At 36.2% G+C, this 24,568-nt stretch overlaps 1 protein-coding gene across 2 annotated transcripts in view; it reads right to left on the bottom strand.

The window, feature by feature from the left end:
* Window positions 1-24,568, bottom strand: part of AKAP7 (A-kinase anchoring protein 7) — a 150,091-nt gene that overhangs the window by 66,485 nt on the left and 59,038 nt on the right. For both annotated transcript variants that reach the window (XM_072643330.1, XM_072643331.1), the window contains exon 6: window positions 11,267-11,379. In XM_072643330.1, coding sequence (XP_072499431.1) covers window positions 11,267-11,379 — 113 coding nt within the window. The remainder of the gene's footprint in view (window positions 1-11,266; window positions 11,380-24,568) is intronic.

Genomic DNA, 24,568 nt, shown 5'->3' with positions numbered 1-24,568 from the left:
AAATTCTATAACCTAATTTATTGAAAAAGAAATGAACTCAGTAATCCATGAAATCAGTTTCATTCCATTCTTTAGGTATCTATTGTACTACAATGAGATTCATAAGTGGGAAGAACGTTCTAAACCATTAGCAAAACAATCCAGACTATATTTATAAAATTCAATTCAATAACAACTGTAGTTTCAATATTAGCTACAGTTCATGGACCATTTCCTTCTTACTTTTAGTTCAGGGATTCTTAATCTAGAATCCATGAACTTGTTTTTTTTATTTTTTAATACTCTGAGAACCGTAGTTCAACGTAAGTGTTTTCTTTTGTGATCTTACATCCTGTATTTTAGCCATTTAAAAATATTATCCTGGAAAGGGTCTCACAGATTTAACCAGACTGAAAAATGGTTTATGGCACAAAAATGGTTAAGAACTTCAACCATAGTTAAATCCATCAGGAAAATAAAAACCATTTTCTTCTACTTTTATTTTAACAACTTATTATTTTAATTTTTAAATTAACAAAATTTTTTTAAATTAATGTATCCATGTACCTTTTCTAATGAAAAAAATTAAGCCCATAATACAAAGAAGCATATCTTCTCCTCCCAATAAGGAGATGAGCATTTTCTCTTTACTCTTTTGGACCAGTGGTTTATCATTGTATCGATCAGAGATCTAAGGTCCTTCAAAGTTTTTTCTTCATAATGTTATAGTTATATACAACGTTTTATTTCTGTTCACTTCTCTCCACATCAATTCACAAATGTCAAGTGAAAAATTGGAGAGAAGTAGCTCAAAGGTGAGAGGGAGAAAGCAGGTGAGAATAATAGTCTTGCTTAAAGTAGATTAAGCAAGAACAACTGGAGACAAAGTATTTCTTGCCTTTACAAAAGAAGAGCAACAAGAATTAAAATTCAAGTCACAAAGTTCTTTCCAATTCCTTGTAAATTTGTTCATTTCATCATTTCTTATGGCGTAGTCACATTCCATTACATAATTTGTTTTGTGATTCCTCAAGATGAAGACAAATTTTTAATTTTTAGCCACCACAAAAAGAGCTGTTAGAAATATTTCGGTACATATTTTGTTTCCTCTTTCTTTGAGTTCTGTGGGGGTAGAAGACTAGAAGTGGTATAACTGGGTCAAAGGATATGCCAAGCTTGGTATCTTTCTGGGCAAAGTTCCAAACTGCTTTCCAAAATGACAAGCAATTCACAGTTCCACCAACAGTGCAAGAATGTACCTGTTTTCCCACAGCCCCATAACCCTTTTATTCTAAAGACTTATATATGCTCCTTTAATAAGGAGCCAAATAATTAACAAGACCTGATGGGCAAGAGTTTGTACCTCCCTTTCCATCTCCGTTTATTAAATGGTGGAAAATGAAATCTCTGGCACATCTAACTCCTTTCAATGGGGTTGATTTTATGTTGCTATCTCGTCTTCTGATTCAGAAACCAACAGTATTGTTTAATTCATTAAGGTAGACTATTCTAAATTGAAATTCTGAAGGAAAAATATTGTCAGCATTCTTAAGTTTTGCTGCGACCTTGTGCTAAAATTACTATCACTTAATACCCCAGTGAGAATTCTTAATTTTCCACAACTTCACAGTGTTCCAATATGCCCCCAACTAGCATAAGAAAATGAAATTATCTGATGGTGGGCATTTCAAAATATCTAATGATAACTTGATAAAAACTGTTTTGTCCTATGATAGAAATTGCACCAGTAATTTCATACTATTAACTATGCTGAGTCTCCCTCAATATTGCTTTGTTCAATCTCTTTGCACTACTGTTAACAACCATTCTCAAATAATCAGTGATTCTGAAATTGCCATTTTTTGCCTCAATTATCAGAAGTCAAATTATCATAGATTTAGAGTTGCAAGATACCTATAAAAGTCATTGAATCTAATCCCTTCATTTTACGGATGAGAAAACTTGAAGCCTAGAGAGGTTTATTTAAGCCCTGGGTTACAAAGCTAGCAAATGTCTTAGAACCCTGGTCTTCCTGACAAAAAGTCTACCACCTTACCTACCGTGCTGTCTTTTTTTCTAATATCAATCAAATCAGAAGAATTTCATGAGGTAATGCTAAGGTGTACCAGTTATGAAGGAGAAGCAACAGGGCTTGAGGGGAGAACTCTAGTGAAGACAGTATGAGACAAGTCCTGATTAGAACAACTAAGACAGGAAATGGTGCTTGGTCAAGTCAAGAGTTCATAACACCAAATTCAAAGACTGAGTGAGAAGTCTATCACCAAACAAACTCCAACCCCAAAAAAAAAAAAAAAACCACAGGAGATGAGTTTGTGCCACTTAACTTCGCATGTGATGAAAGAATTACGTGATAGATAGCAGGGCAAGTTGGTCATCCTAATGGGAGAAATTGCGGTATCCTGGACACTTCTGTTCCAAGGATCTAGTCTAACCACTGGATTGGACTTGCTAAATTGTAAAAATCTGAATCTTTACCCAGCAAGCCATAAATATCATAATACAGAAATGAAATCTAAATTATGGACAACAACCAGAGATTTAAAAGGGCAGGTGGCAGAGGGAACAAATCTGTTTTAGAAACAGCTAGACTTAGCAATAGGAGGTCCCACAAAGAAGAACTGAATCATCTAGGTTAGTATCTACCCAAATTATAACAGCACTGCATTCCTGAGATGGGAACAGATCTATGATAAAATTCACTGCTACCACCACCTGAGGAAGGAAGGGAATCCAAAGGCACTGCAATAAGCAGCCTGAATCTCTACTGAATCCTTGGCTCCAACACTTACCTAACAAGACTGGACATACTGACAGACATGGATTGCTTGCTTATGTTTTTTATTTCCATTGCAAAAACACAGCACCTTGTAGTAAGCACTTGATAAATGCTTTTTCATTCATTCAGACTCTGCATAGTCACTGGCCTACCCTGACATAGGCATCTTGTGCTTAATGCTGGCAGACCAGATCAAGTAGATCTTGTGGCTGAGTGACAGCCAAGTGTATATTCTACAGGAAGGACTATCAGGATCTCCAAATAGGTTTTTCATGATAGTGCATCTGTCTACATATTGGGGCATAGGTGACAATGGAGTTACATTTACCAAAATAATAAAATTTATGTAATAACTAGCATTTACACAGCACTTGGCAGAGTATTTAGAGCACCAGGCCTGGAGTCAGGAAAACTCATCTTCCTCAAATCTGGCCTCAGATACTTACTTGTAGTGTGATCCTGGCCAAGTCACTTAACCCTGTTTGCCTCAGTTTCTTCATCCATAAAATGATCTGGAGAAGGAAATGGCAAACCACTCCAGTATCTTCACCAAGAAAATCCCAAATGGGGTCACAAAAAGTCAACTGAAAAATGACTCAACTACAACACAAAAAAGCTTTGCAGAGCAATTTACAAATATCTCACTTGATCCTCCTACCAATCTTGGGAAGTAGAGGGTATTGCTATTTTCATTTTACAGCTAGGAAACTGAGGAAGATCAAGGTTCAGATTTGTCCAGAGTCACGTGGCTAGTAAGTGACTAAGGTTGGATGTGAATTCTCATCTTGATTATTTTTCTGGAACTTTTTTTTCCCCTCCAGTTTTCTGCTTTCCTTATAATTTTGGTTGCATTTGTTTTGTTTTGTCTGTGCAAAAACTTGAAAACTGTATAATCAAAGTGACCTGCTTTATATCTTGTAATGCTCTCTATCTCTTGTTTGATCATAAACTCTTCCCTAGTTACTTACATTTTAATGAAGTACAAACGTAAGTATTTACAGCATGAATATAAAGTAAATAAATACACACCAAGTAGCTCGATGCAGGGTCAGTACAAGTAGTGGGGGCATCAGGATGGGCTTCATGCAGAATACGGCACTTGAGAAAGAGAGGAACTACGAAGTCAGAGGGAAGGCGAGGGACAGCCAAAATGCTTTGTAGTTTTGGAGAATGGGCTTATTAAGTTTGTCCATCCACCACATCCTTTTTAACTGTTCTTTTGACCTACTCTTTGTGGGCATTCGGAAGAATAGGGAAACAACCAAGTTTGGGTTGGAGCTATTTAAACTGGACCTTAGCCTTTCACTAAGTAGGTTCAGTAGTTTTTTGGTGGCCACACTAGTGCATATGCAGGAGAAAAGAATGGGAAAGGGGTACTTAACTCATGCACCTGCCTACATGCAGTAGTGTCCTTAAAGTTTTCCAAATGGAGAGATGCTCTGTATCTTAAAGATTCCCATGCCAAGATGGTTTACTGAGGTGTGGCTGCTCTACGTTATAGCTTCTTGGAACCACAGGTGAGAGTTGGGTGAAAATGAACACCAAAGATGGATGAGCAGTCCTCACACCAGAGGTTCTAGTACTTCCTGAACACCCCACACCCCAGGGAAGTTGAAAACCATATTGCAAGTGTCTGAGGAGTGAGTGATAGGGGAAGAAGCAGAGGCAAGGAGAGGAGTTTGGCTGAGAAAGGTAGGACAATAATGTAGTAGGGCCTAATGAAGGTTTTTTAAGGATAGGAAAGACTCAGGCATGTTTGAAAGTCATAGGGAAGGAACCAGTAGAAAGGAAGTAAAGATTAGAGAGGAGGGTTGATTGAAGTTTCAATCTGCTGGAGAAAAAAGAAAGGGATCACTAGCACATGCAGAGGGACTGACTTTGGCAAGAAAGAAGGGCTACCTCAGTAGAGAAGGGGAATTTAAATGAAGACCTAATACTAATTAAAATACCCAAGAACTAGCTAGCCATGTTCAACAGGGTAACAACATATTATTTTGAGGAAAATTATAAGTAAATAAAAAGAGAAGCTTAAGCTTCAAGAGAAATTACTTATGGTTATTCTAAAATGATAACTTGATCATTTTATCTTAATTTCATCTTTACAAATATATTTGACTTAGATAGTAATAATGTTTACTGACACCAAAATTACAAAGTTGAAGTTTTTCCTATAGAATTTGGACATTCCCACTCTTACACTGACAAGAGGACCAAACAAACAAACAAAAAAACCCTCATGACTAGGTTTCAGAAAAGAAAGTTGTCCCCAGGATGAATTGGTTGATTTAGATTAGAGATGGAAAAAGCCACTCTCTAAGCTGATGAAAATGAACCTGCTCAGCCTTCTTTTGTGATATGAAGGTACAAAAGAGATGGAAGATCTTAGCATAACAGCATATGGGATCTGACGTGCTCACCCACGAGGAAGGCTTATGAAAGGAGAATTTCTCAACCCAAGTTGTGGTGGTAGTTAAGAAAGTAATGAAGTGTTCTAGGGAAATATATAAATAGTGGAAAGATGGAAATGTGCTTAGGACCCAGATGAGTCCATATCCTCCACAAATAACCCAGCAAGCCTAAAAAGGCGCAAGTTTATGAAGGAATAAGGAGAATCAGTTGCAGACTCCTCTGCTCAGTCCATAGCTTCACAGGATTGGCAGAATCCTGGGGCAACCCAGAAGAAGGTAAAAGCAAGAGAATATAGAAGGCAGGAAAGTAACATCACAGCACGCTGGAAGAAATCATAAAGGAAAATGTCCAGAATTCTTAGAACCAGAAGACAAAGTAAAAACATAAAAAATCTGCCTATTACCCCTGATAGAAATACCAAAACGAAAACTCCCAGGAACACCGCAGCCAAAATGCCAAACTTCAAAGTCAAAGATAAAAAAATACTACAAGCCAGCAAGAAGAACCATTTAAGTAGCAGTGAGTGACAATCAACATCAGACAATATTTGACAGCTTCCATATAAAAAGGGGTGAACCTGTAAGACAACATTGCAAAAGTCTTAAGGTAAACCTTATAACCAAGAATAATCAATCCAACAGAACTGAGAATAATCCTACAGGAAAAAAATTCACATTTAATGAAAGAGTATATTTCCAGGCATTCCTGATGAAAATTCTGGACTAAGTAGATATTTGGAAATGGCAACGCTGGAGTTAACAGAAAAAAGAAAATTACACTCATTGTAGACGAAATGTTGAAATACTAATAAAAAGAAAAGAAACAAAATATCTTCTCTGCACTCTATTATCTTCAAGAGTCAGAGACAAAGGAAGATGACGACAGGAGGGTCTGTAGGTGATTTTGTTCCATTTTCAAGGTTTTAGGAGAAGACCTAAATGGGAAGTATAAGATACTACACTAGGCTAGAAAAAAAAAAAGGAAGGGAGGGAAATCAATATTAGATCATTATTAGGGCATAAAAAAGAGAATATTTAAACATGGAAAAAATAATGAATGGGAAGGGAAAATTATAAGAGCACAGGATGGAGAGAAATATAGAATTAACAGTCACAACTATGAAAGTGCACGGGAAGTACTCACCTATAAAATGAAAAAGAATTATATAACAGATTAGAAATTAGAGCCCAACAATAAGCTGTTTATAAAAAACACTTGAAAAATGAAGATTCACATGAGGTTTAGAAAATGAGATGAGCCAGTATCTTATGTTTTATCTGAACTCAAAAATGCAAGAGTAACAAAAGATTTCAGATTAAAGCTATAAGAAACATGATGGAAAGATATGACCAGAGAAACCACATTATGCTTCAAGGCACTATACATAAGGAATCAACATCAACACTTAATTTATATGTACCTAAAAGCCTAGCATCTAAATGTTAAAAGGAAAAGTAAATCAAATTGCAGGAAGAAATCAATAGTAAATCTATACTATTAGGGAACCAAAAAACCTCTTTCAAACTAGATAAATCAAACAAAAATACAAAAAAGAAAGAAAAGGACCTGACTAGAACTTTAGAAAAAAATAGAGATAACATCTCTGGTGATAATCAGTTAGTCAATAAATTATTTATTAAGCACCTACTATGTAACAGGAACTATGTTAAGAACTGGGATACAGAGAAAAGCAATAGACAGTCCTTACCCTCAAAGAGCTCATAGTACATAAAAAAAAGACTAAAAAGGAAGGGATAGAAAGGTTTCCAGCATGACAACATAATGAAGTCCTGCAGGGATTCGGGAGAAAATGAGGTGGCTGCCCTGGATTTATTTGTTAAATGGAAGATCTGAGAGCAGCTCTCAATGTCTACCCTCTACTCTCTCCAATTAGAGAAGGGAGATTTTCTAGGAAGGTTAATAACAAATCTAGTATTCTAAACAGAGAAGGACAGTTTCTTAACACTAGCCTTGGTGATTAACTCACTGATAATCTCAAGTTTGAGTGTGAAGGGTCTTGGCTTTCAAGCAACAGAAGGGGTGTTCCTGAGCAGCATTCTTCTTCAGGAAAGGCAAAGACTGACCCTCACAGACCATAGAAGGGACCCAAAGCCATGACATGGGGTGATAGAAGACCTATACTCATAGGGATATAAAAGTCTTGTTTCACTAATGCTCTCTAACTCAGTTCTCCTTCAAGGGCAGCTTTTGGACTATTTTGAAAGCTTTATGTGTTTTCTATATATATGTTGATGGACTCCTGTGAGTCTATGCCTTCTGAGGAAAATATCAAGACCATCCTCTCCTGCTAGTGTTTTTTTACATGGAATATTTATACTGGAAATTTGAAAACCTTACTACCTCCACTGAGGAAACTTAAATATTTATCTATATATAAGCAATATTTAGAAAATTTCCAAACTAAATTCTAGGTACAGAAAATGACTTGATCTTTTGATTCAGTCCCAAAGACTAGATTTGATGTCTGAGTCCTAGGCTTTAGGAGTCCTAGGCCACTATCTACAATTGGTTTTTAAAAGATACTAGAAAAGCAGCATGCCACAAAGGACTTCAGTTAGGAGCAACAAGGTCTGGGTCTTGCCCTCAATTCTTAGATTCAAACAACTCTCTAAGAAAGGAAGTTATAGACAGGTGGCAATCTACATATGTGGAGGGGGTTTTCACCTTAACAAAATGATATTCTTGATTCATTGACTTAGAGCAGAGGTTCTTAACCTTCTCTTTTTCTTGTATCTCTTTGACAGTATGGTGAAGCCTACAGATCTCTTCTCAGAAAACTGTTCTTAATTGAGTAAAATAAAACACAAAAGATTACAAAAGAAACTAATGCTGAAATAGTTACCAACTTTAAAAAAAACAAGCTCACATCTTAAATTAAGAACCACTAATCTATTGAGTTATTAAAAGATCTTGAAGAAGGCCACTAATGCAATGAAGTAAACTTCTAAGAAAGATCTATAGAAGGACATAGACAAAATCAAGAAAGATAGGAAAGCATGGAAGTGTTTTAATATGCACCTAGGAAAGAATACCCATATAGATGCTGTCACAGATTTATCTAGTCAACTAAGTTTATATTTCCATGGTGCCAATGATATATTTTCCCAAAAGATAGATGATTAAAACCTTTCACAATGCTGCTATTCCTAAAATTTTTAAGTATATTTCATGGGAAAAAGGAGATAGTAGAACAGGGCAAAATTAGTTAAATGTGAATTTTTTAAGTGAAGGGTTGTTACCTGGAACTTTTAATGATGATAACAGAAAAATAGCTCTCATAAGGAATTACTTTTTTTGATAAAGAATCTAAAATTCTCAACATACAAATCCCAGGCTGACTCCAATAATATTTTTACCCCAGTAAGAATTGCTGATATGAACATAAAGAAAATTGCTTGCTAAATGAACATGCAGTTTTAAATGCTGAATTGTGGATTCTAGAGTTCTTCTAGGAGATATACTATTGATAAATGTCTCCAAAAGGCTATCTCACTTCAAATAAAATATCAAAATTGCAAAAAAATCTTAGGCTGAAGATATCACTGACACCATTTATCTGTCACTCTGGGATGAATTTTAAGAAAACTGGGAAAAGAATAATCCAACTGAAAGACTAATGAACAAAGAAGTAATCTGTCAGTCTGTTTTAATGAAACATTCCAGATTATGCAATACTATATGTTAGACAAATAATTTTCTATTGTTTGCTATTCTAAAATAGTCTTTCTAATGCATACTAGTCTTGAATAATGCTCTTTAAAAATAACTGAACTGTTTCATTCTTATTAACAGACATGATGTAAGGCTATATTTTTAGGATATTCAAAAAGACTTTACAGAAAATGAATCACCTCAAAATTTAATTATTTGTAATCTGTATTCACAAAGCCCCCAGAACCCAAAGGTATCAGGCTGAAAGCTGCCTTAAAGTATAAACAAAATAAAAGAGAACTTCTTACTAGGACAAATGTTCCTCATCTGCAGAACTGTGAATTTGTCATTTAAAAAATGCAAACTCAGTAGGACTTCCAGAAGCCAAAAAGGCAGAGTAAACAGTAAAACACTGTAACTCTCACATATTCACCTCCAAACAACCATAAAATAGTGCCCCAAAACAAATGCTGACCAGCAGAACCAGTAAAAACAACAACAAAAAACAGGATGAAACAATCTTTTAGCCCAAGAAACTTGAAAGATGGGCAAGAAAGGTCTGTCTTGCCCAAATAAAAGGAGAGTGCAGTCCAGGACAGGAAGCAAGCCAGCAGCAAGCCTCACCCCAGCAAACCAGTGATAGACCTTGAGCCTCAGTGCAGAGTAGCAGGTAAGTGCCAACTCTAACACCCCCCATATGCCTCAGCATAACTGTGGAAACAGGCAGAGTCCACCTCTGAGAACTGCCATAGGCTTCAGCGTACCCCCCAGGCAGCCTTCAGCAGCCAGACCTCCAGATGCTTCAGTGTAGCATCAGGAACACTGGTAGACCCAAGCCTACTGGTGCCGAAGCAAACAGGCTGCCAGACCCTTGCTAAGTGTCTCCATGTAGCCCTGGGCAAACAAGCAGCTGTCAGCAGCTAGATTACCCCATGCTTCAGTGTAGACGCAGGAAATACAGAAACACCCCACTGGCCTCCCCGCACACCAGACACACACCTAGACCCTGGTTGGGCACCAGGTAAGCTGCCAGACCCCCAACAGCCTCCAGCAACACCTCCAGCAGACAAGAAGGTCCCCTGTGGGCCTCAGGGCAACTGAGTGCCACAAGTTGCCAGGGCAACTTAAAATGCCACAAGAAACCTGAGACAGTGCTCATGACATCCCAGGAGCAGAGCTCAAATTTAAAAGAAAGGAAAAAGCCAAAAACGATGAGCAAAAAGCAACACAAAAAGAATCTGAGCACAGGAAGTTAGTATGGTGACAGGGAAGATGAGACAGCAATGTCAAAACACTCATGGGCAAACCCAAAGGAAAATGAGAAGTGGTCTCACACTCAGAACTCCCTGAAGTGTTCAAAAAGGAGCTTAAAAATCACAGAAGGGAGAGAGAAGAAAAACTGGGAAAATGAGAGTGATGCAAAAGAATTATGAAAAAAGAGTCAATAGCTTGGAAAAGGAAATCAACTACTTAAAAAGTAGAATTGAACAAATGGAAAAGGATATATAAAAATCCACTAAAGAATTCAAAGCCATCTATAGGAATATGAAGAAATGAGCTAAATCACTTTTGATTAGAGAAATGCAAATTAAAATAACGCTGAGGTACCACCTCACACCTATCAGATTGGCTAATAGGACAAAAAAGGGGAGAGGATGTGGGAAAATCATAACACTGATGCACTGCTGGTGGAGTTATGAACTGATCCAAACATTCTGGAGAGCAATTTGGAACTATGCCCAAAGGGCTATAAAACTGTGCATTCTCTTTCATGCAGTAATAAGACTGTATCCCAAAGAGGTCATCAAAAGGGAAAAGGACTTACATGTGCAAAAATATTTATAGCAGCCCTTTTTGTGGTGGCGAAATATTGGAAATTGAGAGGATGCCCATCAAGGGAGGAATGGCTAAACAAGGAGTGGTATATGAATGTAATGGAATACTACTGTGCAACAAGAAATGACGTACAGATAGATTTCAGAAAAACATGGAAAGACTTATACAAACTGATATAAAATGAAACGGGGGGAACCAGAAAAACATTGCACACAGGATCAGCAACATTGTGTAATGACCAACTACGAATGAGTCATCTCTTCTTAGCAACACAATGATCCAAGGCATTTCCAAAGGACTCAGGAAGGAAAATGTTATCCATGTGTAGATAAAGAACTGATGGAAACTGAATGCAGATCAAAGCATACTTTTTCCATTTATTTTATCATTTCTTGTTTTTTTTTCTTTTGATCTGTTTCTTCTTTCACAACTCTAGCATGGAAATATGTTTTACATGAAGAGGGGAGGGGAGGAAGGGAGAAAAAGTTGGAACTCAAAATCTTGTAAAAATGAATGATAAAAATTGTCTTGACATATAATTGGGAAAAAATACAATTAAAAATGCAAACTCACCTTTCTTCTGAGCTCTGGTGATTTCGACAGTTTCATGAAGGTCAAATGGGGCTTGAAACTTCTGTTTTCTCCTGCCGAGATACCCTTTTCTTGAAATGTTCTCTTAGCTGCCTCTAAAGAAAAAAGAACCCACAAAAATATTTTATCTATCAATTGTGCCTTATAAAAGTAATATTCATTTCTTGTAACATAGAAAGGGTAGTCTGAAAAAACTACTTTCTATTTCTGGTTCAGTTTAAATGTAATATTTGATTTATAACTTGAACTTTATCTGCAATAAAATCTCATTCCGATATTCATAAAAAGCAAAGAAAGTATTATAACAGCTGTCTACATAAAACAGTTGTTGGGTCAATGTGATGACAATACTGAATGTCAATGAACTGAATGAAACAGCTATTTAGGTAATCATTCACGTCTCTGTTTTATATCAAAAAGATTTTTCTAGAAAATAACATTTTAAAACCAATACACAAAATTCCAGTTTTTAGTGATATTGAAAGAAAAAAATGGCATCATGAATTTATTTAAAGATGACTATTATACATAGCATACATTACCAATGGGATTAGCCTAACACCAAAGTATCAATGAATGTTGTCCTGATGCAAAGTAAAACAAAAAGAAAAATTGCCTTGAATAGTTTTTACATCTGAGTATAAAAGGCTGACAACTACGTAAGTTGAGTTTGTCTACAATAAGTTGTATAATGGTGAACAAGTTCTTAACCTGTATCAGTTTTCTCATCTATAAGATTAGGTAGCTGGACTATAAGATTTTCCCTAGCGCTAAGATTCTATGCTATTTTAAACAACATTATCTACATCTGACTGAAAAGTAAAGCACACTATTAAGCTTAAATTTCTACGTTACTTAGTGAAGAGAAGCATTTCAACGTATATAAGACATTCCAAAATCTTCGTGTAATGTTAAGCTTTAACAGCTTTCCATGGCACTAAGAGTTTTGGGACACCCTATATTAACTTTTTCCATGCCCACAATCTTGAAGAGCATCTGTGCAGTCAACTAAACAGTTTTATCTGTAAAACGCCAAATTGTCAACTTAACTCATTTTTTCTTTTGCCTTGAATGATTATTTCACTCAGATAATCATAATGTCTTTAAGAGTTCCCTTACATCTGACTGACTGACTGAATTTTAAATTGAAGAGGCTGGTCTGGAAGATCTAAGTCCCTCTCATTTTTCTATAATTCTAATATTGTCATGGTCTAGACAGAAGATGACCAACAATTAGTTAAAAGTAGTTTAGAAGACGCTATTGTTTCCTTTTAGGAACTGAGACCACAATCCAACAATCATTTATCTCTACACCAACCTGGCCACATATCCCAAGCATTTAGCCTCCAGTATATGCCAGGAACCATGGAAAACTCTAGAAATTAAGATAATTCCTGACCTCTAAGAAATGACATACTGCAGAGGGAAATAACATGTCCTCACATATATTCATATGTTTATAAATTGCATATCCATGTATTAATAAATTTTATATTTATATAAGTATTAACAAAATAAATAGAAGGTAATTTGGGGGAGAACATCAGCAACTACAAGATAGGAAAGGTCAGCAAAGTCTTCATGTAGAGGAGAATCTTGAAGGAAAAAAGGATTCTAAGAGGTGGAGGCAGGGTGGGAGTGCGTTATAGGTGCAGGGGACAGACAGCTCGAAAGCAAGGATGGGAGAAGGAAGTCTTCCATTAGGAACAGCAAAAGGTCCAGTTCGGATTCAGTACAGCATCTGTGAAGCGAACAATATGTAATAGACAGTCAAATAAATGGACTGAGGCTAAGTAGCAAAGGGCTTTTGAAGTTAAAACAGAAGAGTTTGTATTTGATCCTGCAGATAATGGAGACTCACAGAAGTTTATAGAATACAAGATTAACATGGTCAGCCTGTGATTTTAGGAAAATCAGTTTGGCAATGATGTGAAGGTTAGTTTGGAGAAAGTAGAGACGCCAAGCTGTGAGATCAATTAAGACATCAGTTAGAGGATTCTGGTATGCATAACTGAGCATTCTCCTCTTTATGTAAAAGTGGTTCCCAGAGTCATAACTAACAATTCTGGCACCAAGGGTAAATGTCACAAAACTCACGGGGAAGAGGGGGAGAGGCAAACTGCATGAGAGGCATTCTCAAATCAAATTTTAACAATAAACTCATTTGAAAGTCAGAAAGGGCCCTCAGGACACAAGGTCCCATTAGGGAAGAGATCTCAAGCCACTGCCTTGTGTCAGAATTAAAGGGTGGGAATAGAAAGAGACCCAGGGATACCAGACGTGTGGAATTCCCAGGAAACCCAAAGCCACTACTAGGGAGGCCTTCAGAAGAGTCCAAAGAACAGTCATGGGCTAAGAAGAGTTCACCTGGAGCATAGCAGATGAGTGAAGAAAATGATTCTCTGTAGAGTTCTATTTTAACTATTTTTTGCTAACAAGGTGCTAAACATAATTGTTTACATCTGCTGAAGGAATATAAAGTGTTATAAATACCACTTAAATTTTGGTAACTTGGGGCAAAGATGTTAATTACACTTCTGGGACCTACTGCGCCCCAATCATAGGACTTTCTAGCATTTAATTTTAAAAAACATAGGAAAACTCTGCTATTTGGGGCTAGCAGATCCAGTCATTATTCCCTGAGACAGAACCACAAAGCAGTGAATTCTCTTCCACTACTATTTCCATACCACATCTTAAAGAAGTACCAGCACCTATAAACACTATAACATTTACAACGGCACTTTTTTTGTGGTAGCAAAGAACGGGAAATAAAATAGATGTCTACTACCTGGAGTACAGCTAAACAACTATGGTACAAGAATGTGACAGCATATTAATGTGATGTAAGAAATGACAAGCATTATGAAGACAGAGAAGCATGAAGGACTTACATGAAATAGTGCAAAGTGAAGTAAGCAGAGTCAGGAAAACATATGGCTACAACAATGCTAATGAAAAAGATCATCCCCAAACAACTGAAATGGAATGTCATGAAATTGTAAAGAACAAGTTTGGTCAACAAAAAACAAGAAAGGATATCTCCTCCTGTTCCTCTGCAACAGCCACCAAATAGAGGCCATAGCATATACAACGCCAGATTGTTTTTTCTATTTGTTGATTGATTTTAATGATTTTTCCCCCCTCTTCCTCTTTTTATTTCTTGAAAAAAAGTTTTCCTTTACTATCTGGGATAGCTCTCTAAGAAGGGGAAAAGAGAAGTATATATGGGGAAAAAGTAATACAAAAACAAAAGATACGTGTGTGTGTGTGTGTGTGTGTGTGTGTGTACACACACATATAAGAAATGTGAAGAACATATATACACAGGAAGAATTAAGAGTGTCTACTTGGATCAGGCAGGAATTGCAAAGCCAAGGTCCTAGGATTTTAAAGAGACCTAATTATTTTATGAAGTATGTCCACCTCCATGCTAGGGCAGGTAACAGTGTTTCCTAGGTTAAGGACTATGAATTTGACAGGACGGCAGCCTCTACACTCTTTCTGCATCATCTTTCCTTGTTCAGTTTCCTTATCTGTTTATCACACAGAACTGTTTTGAGAGTCAATCAATCACTATTTATTAAGTGCCACTATGTGTCAGAATCTGAGGAGATGTATGTGAAAGCAGGTAAGAGGCATCATAAACATTCTGAAAAAATAACCTGTATCTGAAGTAACAGATTCAAACGGTAGACAGTTGAGACCTACCCCAATATTTGCATTTTTTCCTCATCTCTTCTCTGGGACCATTTAAAAAATATTTTATTTCTCCCCCAATTACATGTTAGAGCAATTTTTGACATTTGGATTCTTTTAGTTAAGTTTTGAGTTCCAAATTCTAGCCTTCCCTCCTTTCCTCTCTCCCTCCCACATCCCTGCGATACTGATATCAATCAAACTACCAAAAGATATTTTACACAGGTAGAAAAAATAGTAACAAAACCCAACTGGAAGAACAAAATGTCAAGGATGTCAAGGGAATCAATGAGAAAAAATGTGAAGGAAGGTGGTAAAGCTGTACCAGATCTCAAACTGTATTATAAAGCAGTAATTATCAAAGCACTAATACTGGCTAAGAAATAGAGGACCAGTATTTGCGTATTAATCACCTCTAAGGCTCTATATTCAGAATTAGAATTAAAATTTCTAGATGACCTGGAAATAAAGAAGGATCAATATCTTCTCTAGATTTTGCTCTTCTCTGAAGATATATGCCACCTAGAGAGAGGGAATGTCTGAGAGTTTTAGTAAACAGTAAGTTCAATATAGAAAACAATAAAATTAATAAGCTGAGAAAATGCATTGAAAGACAAAGTATCTAGGAATAAGGAGATGTAAATCCCTCTATACTTTGTCTGAATCTAACCACATCTGGAGTATTTTATTTAATTCTGAGAGCCATATTTTAAGACAGAAATTGATAAACCAGAGAGCAATTCAGATGAGGGTATTTATGATGATGAAGCACCTGAAGATCATGCCATACAAGGATCAGTTTAAAGACCTAGGAATATTTAATTTACTCACAATTTCTGCTCTTTCCTTTCACAAAACTTATTTTTTCCTGTCTATTTCTCAGCATATATGGAAGATGGGTTCCCTCCAGTGGCAATATTGCTACAAGTAGCTCTCCATGGGTAATAACAGAAAATAGTGAAAGTTAATGCATACCAAATTCCTTTTGCACTTTAAATAACATGTTGTATTCAAATGTTTAGTGAGAAAATATTTTTTAATTTAAATCTTTATTTGTTCTTAATGTCAGATATCACAGCTTGCCCAACAATTCAATATCATGAACCTATAATAGACAATACAATGTTTCTGATAAAAATTTGCACTTTAAAAAATGGTATAATTTAACACAATATATTAGAGCCTTATATGTATCAATTTTCATTCTATTCAAAATTCTGAGAAAGACTAAAAATATATACACAATTGTAATATGAATAAAAATGAAACCAGGGACATATTTATCCTGTCTTGATACTTTCTGTACAGATTATAATGTCTATGTTTTTGTGAATTTAAAAACATCTATATATTAGAGAAAAAATAGGCTGTATTAGAAAATGGAAGATTTGCTAGAATATGAATACAGTTTGAATGATATAGACCAAAAATGCTAACACAAAATGAAAAGTATTATTTACTAGGTACAGAAAATCTTAAAACATTCAAAAATATTGTTAACATTATAAAGAGGTCCTATCTATATATCATATCAGGATATGAGTGGCAGCAGGACTGAGCTGATTAGCTCAATCAGGAACATAATGTTTGAAAAGCATCTAATAAATATTTGTTGATTGACTGATTGATTGTACTTAAAAAGGCAGACACGTGAAGCAGAAAGTCTGGAAATACCAAGAGACTGGCAGGAGCCAGGGCCTCAATGGCTTGCCATGGTTAAAAACAAAGCTGAGGGAGCAGGAGGTAAACAAAGTAAAGAATAGTAAGACCTCCAAGATAAGAGAGACAAAGTTTGAGAAGTCAAGAGATCAGATCATATGGGGACCCAATCATACGATCAGATGACCTTACTCTCTCCTCTTTCTTCAGCTGCTTGCAATGTGATTTTTGCCATCAGCATCTTACTGAAACTATTTTCTACAAGATCACCACCGGTGTCCTTAAAAAATACAATGACCTTTTTTTAACCCTCATCTCTTTAATCTCTCTATAATTTTTAATACTTTTGGCCTTTCTCTATTAAGGAGGGACTCGTTCCTCCCTTGTCCTCTGAGATAGAACAATATCCTGGTTTTCCTCCTACCTCTCTGACCACACTTCTATTTCTTTCTCTCACATAAATTCACAGATTTTTCACAAAATTTCAGTTGGAAGAGACACATATACTCTTAGAAGAGGCCAGTTGTTTTACCCGTTTCTTTGTTAGAGTATTAAAAAAAATACTGTGATGTAAAAACAAGAGGTATTAATAAAACTTCTTTTTAAAAAAACAAGTAGAGGCTGTCTGAAATCATGATTCTGTCTAACTATTTTGGGGAGCCGATTAATTAGAATAAAACAAGGCAGTATGGAATTGTATATCACATACACATGACAGTAAGTGAGTAAAGCTTATGGTGAGGAGGAAAGGGATTGCGTACAGAAGAAAAATCAGTATAAGAAAGAAAGTGGTGATTGTGTGTCAGTCTGGATTGCATTACTGTGGCAATTAGGAATATTCAAAATTTGCAAAATAAATGAAGTAATTAGAGCTGTCCTAGAACTGTCCATGTGATTTATACAAATGGCTAATTTTTCATACTTTGAGAGAGAAGCTCATCAAGGGCACTAGGCCTGTATTAATATGTATGTATGTATGTATTAGTGTGTATTACTATGCCTAAGTTATGCCTAAAGGAAGCTTATCAGATAAGTAGAGTTCAGTCTGCAGATGATGCTGAAGGAAAACTTTACAGATAAAAATGGAATTGGGGACTTGAAATAGGAACAAGTATGATGCAGACCAGCAGTTACAATTTGGTAGTTCAAAATGAAGGTTCAAGGGATTTATGCCAAAAATGATTTAATGACTTCTTAAGCTGTAAATAACTGCCCAATTATATTACAAATATGATTTTCCTCTGCTTCTACAGCGTTCTAAACCATCCTAAGCATGCAAAAAAGCTTTTTGGTGTTCATGTAGTGGTTACATAAAACTCTGATCACTGAAGTTCAATGTTTTCTGAAAGTATCTCAATTTGTCATCAGATTGTTTCCAAACCTACCACAAGGCCATTTAAGGCAACCTAATTCCCAATAAAACTTGTCAGACACATGCTAATAAGCCTCATTTTAATTCTGTATATTACCAGAGGAGCTCCCTCATTTCTGTTACCTTATTAGCTGTATAATCACAAGATCAAAAAGCTATTAATATTTGCATCCTTACAGCACAAATGCCATGCTATCTGAAAGCCATGATCAGCGGGCATGCACATGACAAGTCATCTTGAAACCATCATGGAGCATCATAAACATTCTGAAGAAACAAATCTTAGACCACCTCTCACATTATTGAAGTTATTTTCCAATTTAAACTTATTCTCCATTTATGTCACTCTCTTTCTCTCTGGAAGATATTCAAATGAACAGGATCAAAACACTGGTTAATTGTTAATAAGAGTTTCTTTGCGAGTACAGCCAGTGTGCCAGTGGTAGGAGAAAAGAAAGTCATGTTTAAAGAATTTCTTTCTGTACAAAAGTTAGTTTATATATAAACATTGCTAAAAATAAAGCAACGTATGCATCTGAACTCTAAGTACATTTATGTTTTACTATAGTGCTCATCCATAACCAATAAAGAAGTAATTATTTTATATAACTGGCTATTCATTTTTCTACCTGTGAATAAATAACCCTGTAATATACCATTTTCTACTTCATATTTCTGTGAGTGGGTATTTTCACTTTATTAAATGCAAAAATAAATTTAATGTGGAACTAGATTTAGGACACTCTGTGATTGAACCAAATATTATAAACTCTTGCTCAAATAAAAAAGTTCAACATCAAAATTAAGTGTTAGTATGATTATGACATTATTTTAAACACCTTTCAAGTTGCAATGTGTTTCACTAAAATGTGATTTGTATTCAACAAAATTTGAAAATTTTAATAAATTTAATATGAAGTCTTGAAGATAATAGAAAGAATATGATGTCTTTCTGGATAACTTCTTAAAATATTTACAGACTGTTTCACATAAAATATCCGGTAAAGACACTGGAGACAGACAATAAGCTGGATCCAAAGTTGAATAAAAGAACGGGTTGCATCACATTTGGCAAGTTGTTTGGAGCTTTAAAGTATTCCATGTTGTTACCTGCTGCAAAATCCTATCCTCTTAAACAATTATCTCAATATCTCAGGTATAACGTGTGATCAGAGAAGGTGGAATGGTTATACTGGGAATTATTCGATCACCAATCGCTTGTTAAATGTCTACTATGTGCTAGACACTGACCTAAGCCCTACAGATGCAAAAACAATTCCTGTACTCAAGGAGATCACATTCTTGTCTTGGGGAAAACATGTAAATAAAATTGCCTACAAGATATACACAGGTACATGGAAGGTGACCTTAAAACAGAAGGCTGAAGCGACTGGGAGGACTAGTAAAAGCTTCCAGCAGAAGGTACTTAAGATGAGCCCTGAAAGAAACTAGAGATTCCCAGATGGGAAGATTAAGAAGAAGTGTATGCCAGGGATAGAGGATATCCGGTGCAAAGGCACAGAGACGGGAGATGCATAGTTATGTAAAAGGAAGAGAAAGTAAAACAGCAAAGACTAGAGTGTTATATAGAAGAATATTATATAGGAAAACTAAAAAAGTAGGAAGGATACAACAGATAAGGCAAGACTAGTATTCAGAAAATGTTAAAAGAACTAGAGGAAGGCTATTAGAGAACTGAACAGATCTCCTAGGCAGGATTTTTTTTTAATAAAAGGGATAAAAATTCCACAGGAGGGGAAGACCGCTACAAAAGAAAGCTATACTGGTAGAGACATTGCCCACTTTGATTAGATGATGGACTCATCTGATTTCAGAAGTACTTCAGCACTCCACTTGACCCTCAAGTTATCATCCCCTATCTTTCCTCCTTTTCACAGGCCAATTCTTAAAAAAAATTATTAACAAATTTTGTTTCTTCATCCTTTTATTCCTCCTCATTTCTTAGCATCTCCCAATCATCTCATTACTCAACAAAAACCGTTCTCTCCAAAGAAGTCAAATTGTTTAATATTTGCCAAATCCAACAGTCTTTCCTCAGTGCTTTTCTTTCTTGACCTCTCTCAGCATTTACTAAGGGATAATACTGCTAACTAAGCCTTCCTCCTAAGATTCTCTTTTTTAAACCTTCATGACATTTTTTTCTCATTGTTTCTCTTTTCTACCTTCACACTTTGGTCTCCTCTGCTGGATTGCTGTCCAAGTCCCACGCCAAGGCTCTATCCTAGGTTTTTCATTTTTTTAAAAAATTATTTAATACTTTATTTTCCCCCAGTTACATGCAAAAACCATTCTCAACATTTGTTTTTAAAACTCTGAGTTCCAAATTCTCTCCCTTTCCCTCCCTCCTCATTGAGAATGCAAGCAAGTAAATATAAGTTTTATATATATATACATATATATGTATTCATACAAAACATACATAATAATCATGAAAAAAAACTCAAGAAAAAGTAAGTAAAAGAAGTATGCTTCAATCTGCATTGAGGCACCATCAGTTCTTTCTCTGGGGATGTATAGCAGATTTCATCATATGTCCTTCAGAGTGGTCTCAGATCACTGTATTTCTGAGAAGAGCTTAGGTCATTCACGGCTGATAATCTTGCAATACTGCTGTTACTTTGTAGACAGGACATCATTTCACATCAACCCATGCAAATCTTTCCAGGTTTGTTTTTTTCCGAGAGCATCCCGCTCATCATTTCTTATATGAAGTACAATAAGTATTCCATCATGATCATTTCACAACTTGTTCAGCCAGTCCCCAGTCGATGGGCATCCCCTCAATGTCTAATTCTTTGCCTCCACAAAAGAGCGGCTATAAATATTTTTGTATATATATAGGCACTTTGGTTTTTTTTTTAATCTCTTTTGGGATACAGACCTACTAGTGGTATTACCAAGTCAAAGGGTATGTATGGTTTTTATAGCCTTTTGGGCACAGTTCTAAATCACGCTACAGAATGATTGTTCAATCACTTCACAACTCCACCAGTAGTGCATTAATGTCTCATTTTTCCCATATCCCCACCAACATTTGTCATTTTCCTTTTCTGTCCTATTAGTCAATCTGACAGATATGATGTTGTACTTCAAAATCGTTTTAATTTGCATTTCTCCAATCAATAGTGTGTTAGAATATCCTTTCATATGACTATAGCTAGCTTTGATTGCTTCACCTGAAAACTGATCATATCTTTTGATCATTTATCAATTGGGGAATGGCTCTTAGTTCTACAAAATTGACTCAGTGCTTTACATACTTGAGAAATGAGCTCTTTATCAAAGAAACTTGCTTCAAGATTTTTTTCTCAGTTACTATTGTTAATTATATTTTCCTCAATCCTATTTCCCCTACCCCCACCTATTCTGTTCTTTTCCCTTGTACCGTCTCTCCTCACTAGTGTTTTGCTTCTGACTACACCCTCCCCCAATCTGCCCTCCATTCTATCACACACTCCCCTCTTTCTTTTATCCCCTTAACCTCCTACTTTCCTGTAGGGTAAGATATATTTCTATACCAAACTGAATGTTATTCTGTCTTTGAGCCAATTCTGATGAGAATAAGATTGATTCACTTCCCCTCACCTGCCCCTGTTTCCCTCCACTGTAAAAGCTTTTTCTTGCCTCTTTTACGTAAGATAATTTACCTCATTCTAGCTCTCCCTTTCTTCACCTGGTATATTCCTCTCTCCCCTTATTTTTTAGATATCATACTTTCATATTCAACTCACACCTGTGCCCTCTGTCTATATACATTCCTTCTAACCCTAATAATGAAAAAGGTCTTAGTTACAAAAGTCATCTTCCCACGTAGGAATATAAACAGTTTAATCTTGTTAAGTCACTTATGATTTCCTTTAACTGTTTATCTCTTTGTGCTCCTCTTGAGTCTTATGTTTGAAAGTTAAATGTTCTATTCAGCTTCTATTCTATTTTACTCTTCTCATCAAGAATACTTGAAAGTCCCCTATCTCACTGAATGTCATTTCTTCCCCTAAGGAATTATAGTCAGTTTTGATGGGTAAGTGATTCTTGGTTACAATCCTAATTCCTTTGCCCTCCAGAATATCATAGTCTAAACCCTCCAGTCCTTTAATATAGAAGCTGCTAAATCTTGTCATTCTGACTGTGGCTCCATGGTACTTTAACTGTTTCTTTCTGGCTGCTTGTAATATTTTCTCCTTGACCTTGACCTGAAATTTGACTAAAATATTCCTGGGAGTGTTCATTTTGGGATCTCTTTCAGGAGGTGATCAGTGGATTCTACAACTTCTATTTTACCCTCTGGATCCTAGAATATTGGGCCAGTTTTCCTTGATAATTCCTTGAAAGATAAGGTCTAGGCTTTTTTCATTCATGGCTTTCAGATAGTCAAATCATTTTAAAATTATCTCTTCTGGATCTATTTTCCAGGTCAGTTGTTTTTCCAATGAGATATTTGACATTGTATTCCATTTTTCATTCTGCTTTTATCATATCTTGACTGCTCATAAAGTCAGCTTCCATTTGCTCCATTCTAATTTTTAATGTATTATTTTCTTCAGTGAGCTTTTGGATCTCATTTTCCATTTTAGCCAATTCTGCTTTTTACGGCATTCTTTTCCTCACTGGCTTTTTGAACCTCTTTTTACCATTTGACCTAGTGTGTTTTGTAAGGCATTATTTCCTTCAGTATAATTTGGTATTTCTTCAGTAGTCAGTATTGTCTTCAGTATTTTTCTTTGTTACCAAGTATTGAATCTTTTCTCATGATTTTCTTGCATCACTGTTTTCTCTTCCCAATTTTTCCTCTGCCTCTCTTACTTGATTTTCAAAATCCTTTCTGAGCTCTTCCATGGCCTGACACCAATTCATATTTTTCTCAATACGAAAAATGTCTCTTTGGACATAGGAGGTTTTACCTTCTTTTCTTTTGAGTGTGTGTTTTGATCTTCCTTGTTACCACAGTAATTCTCTGTAATCAGAGGTTTTTTGTTGTCTGCTCATTTTTCCCAGTCTATTACTTGACTTTTAACCTTCTGCTAAATTAGGGCCCTGCCTCCAGGGTGGAGGGTGTGCTGTCCCAAGCTTCAGGAGTTTTGTGCAGCTGTTTTTAGAGATACTTCAAAGGACCTTTAAGGTGGTATGATCTAAGGAGAGGTGTTTACTCCTCTCCTGGCCTATGCTCTGTTCTGTGAGTGATCACAAGTATTCTTTTCTGCCTCCGAACAGTTGGAACAGTGAAGAGGGTCCTGCTCCACTGTGGCCACAAACGCCCTGGGTCTAGGTGGGACTGCCACCTAGGACTGTTATCTGGATCTGAGTATGAGCAAAGCAATAGAGTTCTATCTCAGTGCTAGCAAAAGACCCCTGTAGTCTCCTTCTGACCAATTATTTGACTTCCCTTACCATCTGTCCAGAAGCAGTTACTGCCACTGATGATTCAGTCACTCCCAAGGTTTGCTCCTGGTTTTCTATGGCCAGGATTGTGCTGGTGGGGTCTACACTGGACTGTGCTCCACTCCCACCTGGGCAAGATTCTTCTTTCTGACCTTCTAAGATGTCTTTGACATCTATGGCTAAGAGGTTGGAAATCACCACTGCTGCCTGAGGTCTGCTACTAATTTCCTGGGGTGCAGGCTGTGCTGGACTGCACTCCTCTCTCACCCTGGTGCAAAAGACCTTTCCTGCCAACCTTCCAAGTTGTCTTGGGCTGGAAACATCTTTTTGTGGGTTTTGCTATTTGGAATTTGTTCAGAAACATTTTCAAAGGGTATTTGGAGGGTTTTGGGGGATAGCTCAGGTGAGCTGTTGCCTTTACTCTGCCACCTTGGTTCTGCCTCTCTCTCTCTCTCTCATTTTTCTCCAAACTTTGTCTCTGAGTGACCATCTCAAGACAGATGACTCCAAGATCTAGAAATCCAAATGTAATCTCTCTTCTGAGCTAAAGCCCTGTATCACCAACTGCCTATTAGACATTTCCAAATGTATATTCAAAAGGCAACTCAAACTCAACCTATTCAAAACATAACATTATTATCGCTATTACTGCATGAACTGTTCTCCTAGTTCTATTTACTTTACTTTGCATCAGTTCATACAAATATTCCCAGGGTTTTTTAAAACCATTCCTTTCATCATTTCTTCCTGAACAACAGTATTCCCTCCCTTTTACATACCATAATTTCTTCAGCCATTCTTCAATTTGTAGGCAGCTTTCAATTTCCTCAGCTTTGAATTCTTTGCCTCCATAAAAAGAAATTCTATAAATATTTTTTGTATATAAGTCCTTTTTTTCTTTCTTTGATCTCTTTTAACTACATTAGCAGTATCCTTGGGCCAACATGTATGCACAATTTAATAACTAGGAAGACATAGTTCCAAATTGCCTTCCAGAATAACTGGTCCAGTTCACAGATCTATCAACAATGTATTAAAGTACCTTTTTTCCCCAACAGCCTCTTCCACATTTCATTTTCCTTTTTTCTGTCAACTCTGCCAATATGTAAGTGCCAGTTCAGAGTTGGTTCAATTTGAGTATAAGGTGCTAGTTT

This window comes from Notamacropus eugenii, chromosome 2, assembly GCF_028372415.1.
Source record: "Notamacropus eugenii isolate mMacEug1 chromosome 2, mMacEug1.pri_v2, whole genome shotgun sequence".
Taxonomy (NCBI): Eukaryota; Metazoa; Chordata; class Mammalia; order Diprotodontia; family Macropodidae; genus Notamacropus; species Notamacropus eugenii.
This window is presented reverse-complemented; position numbering and strand designations above follow the sequence as displayed.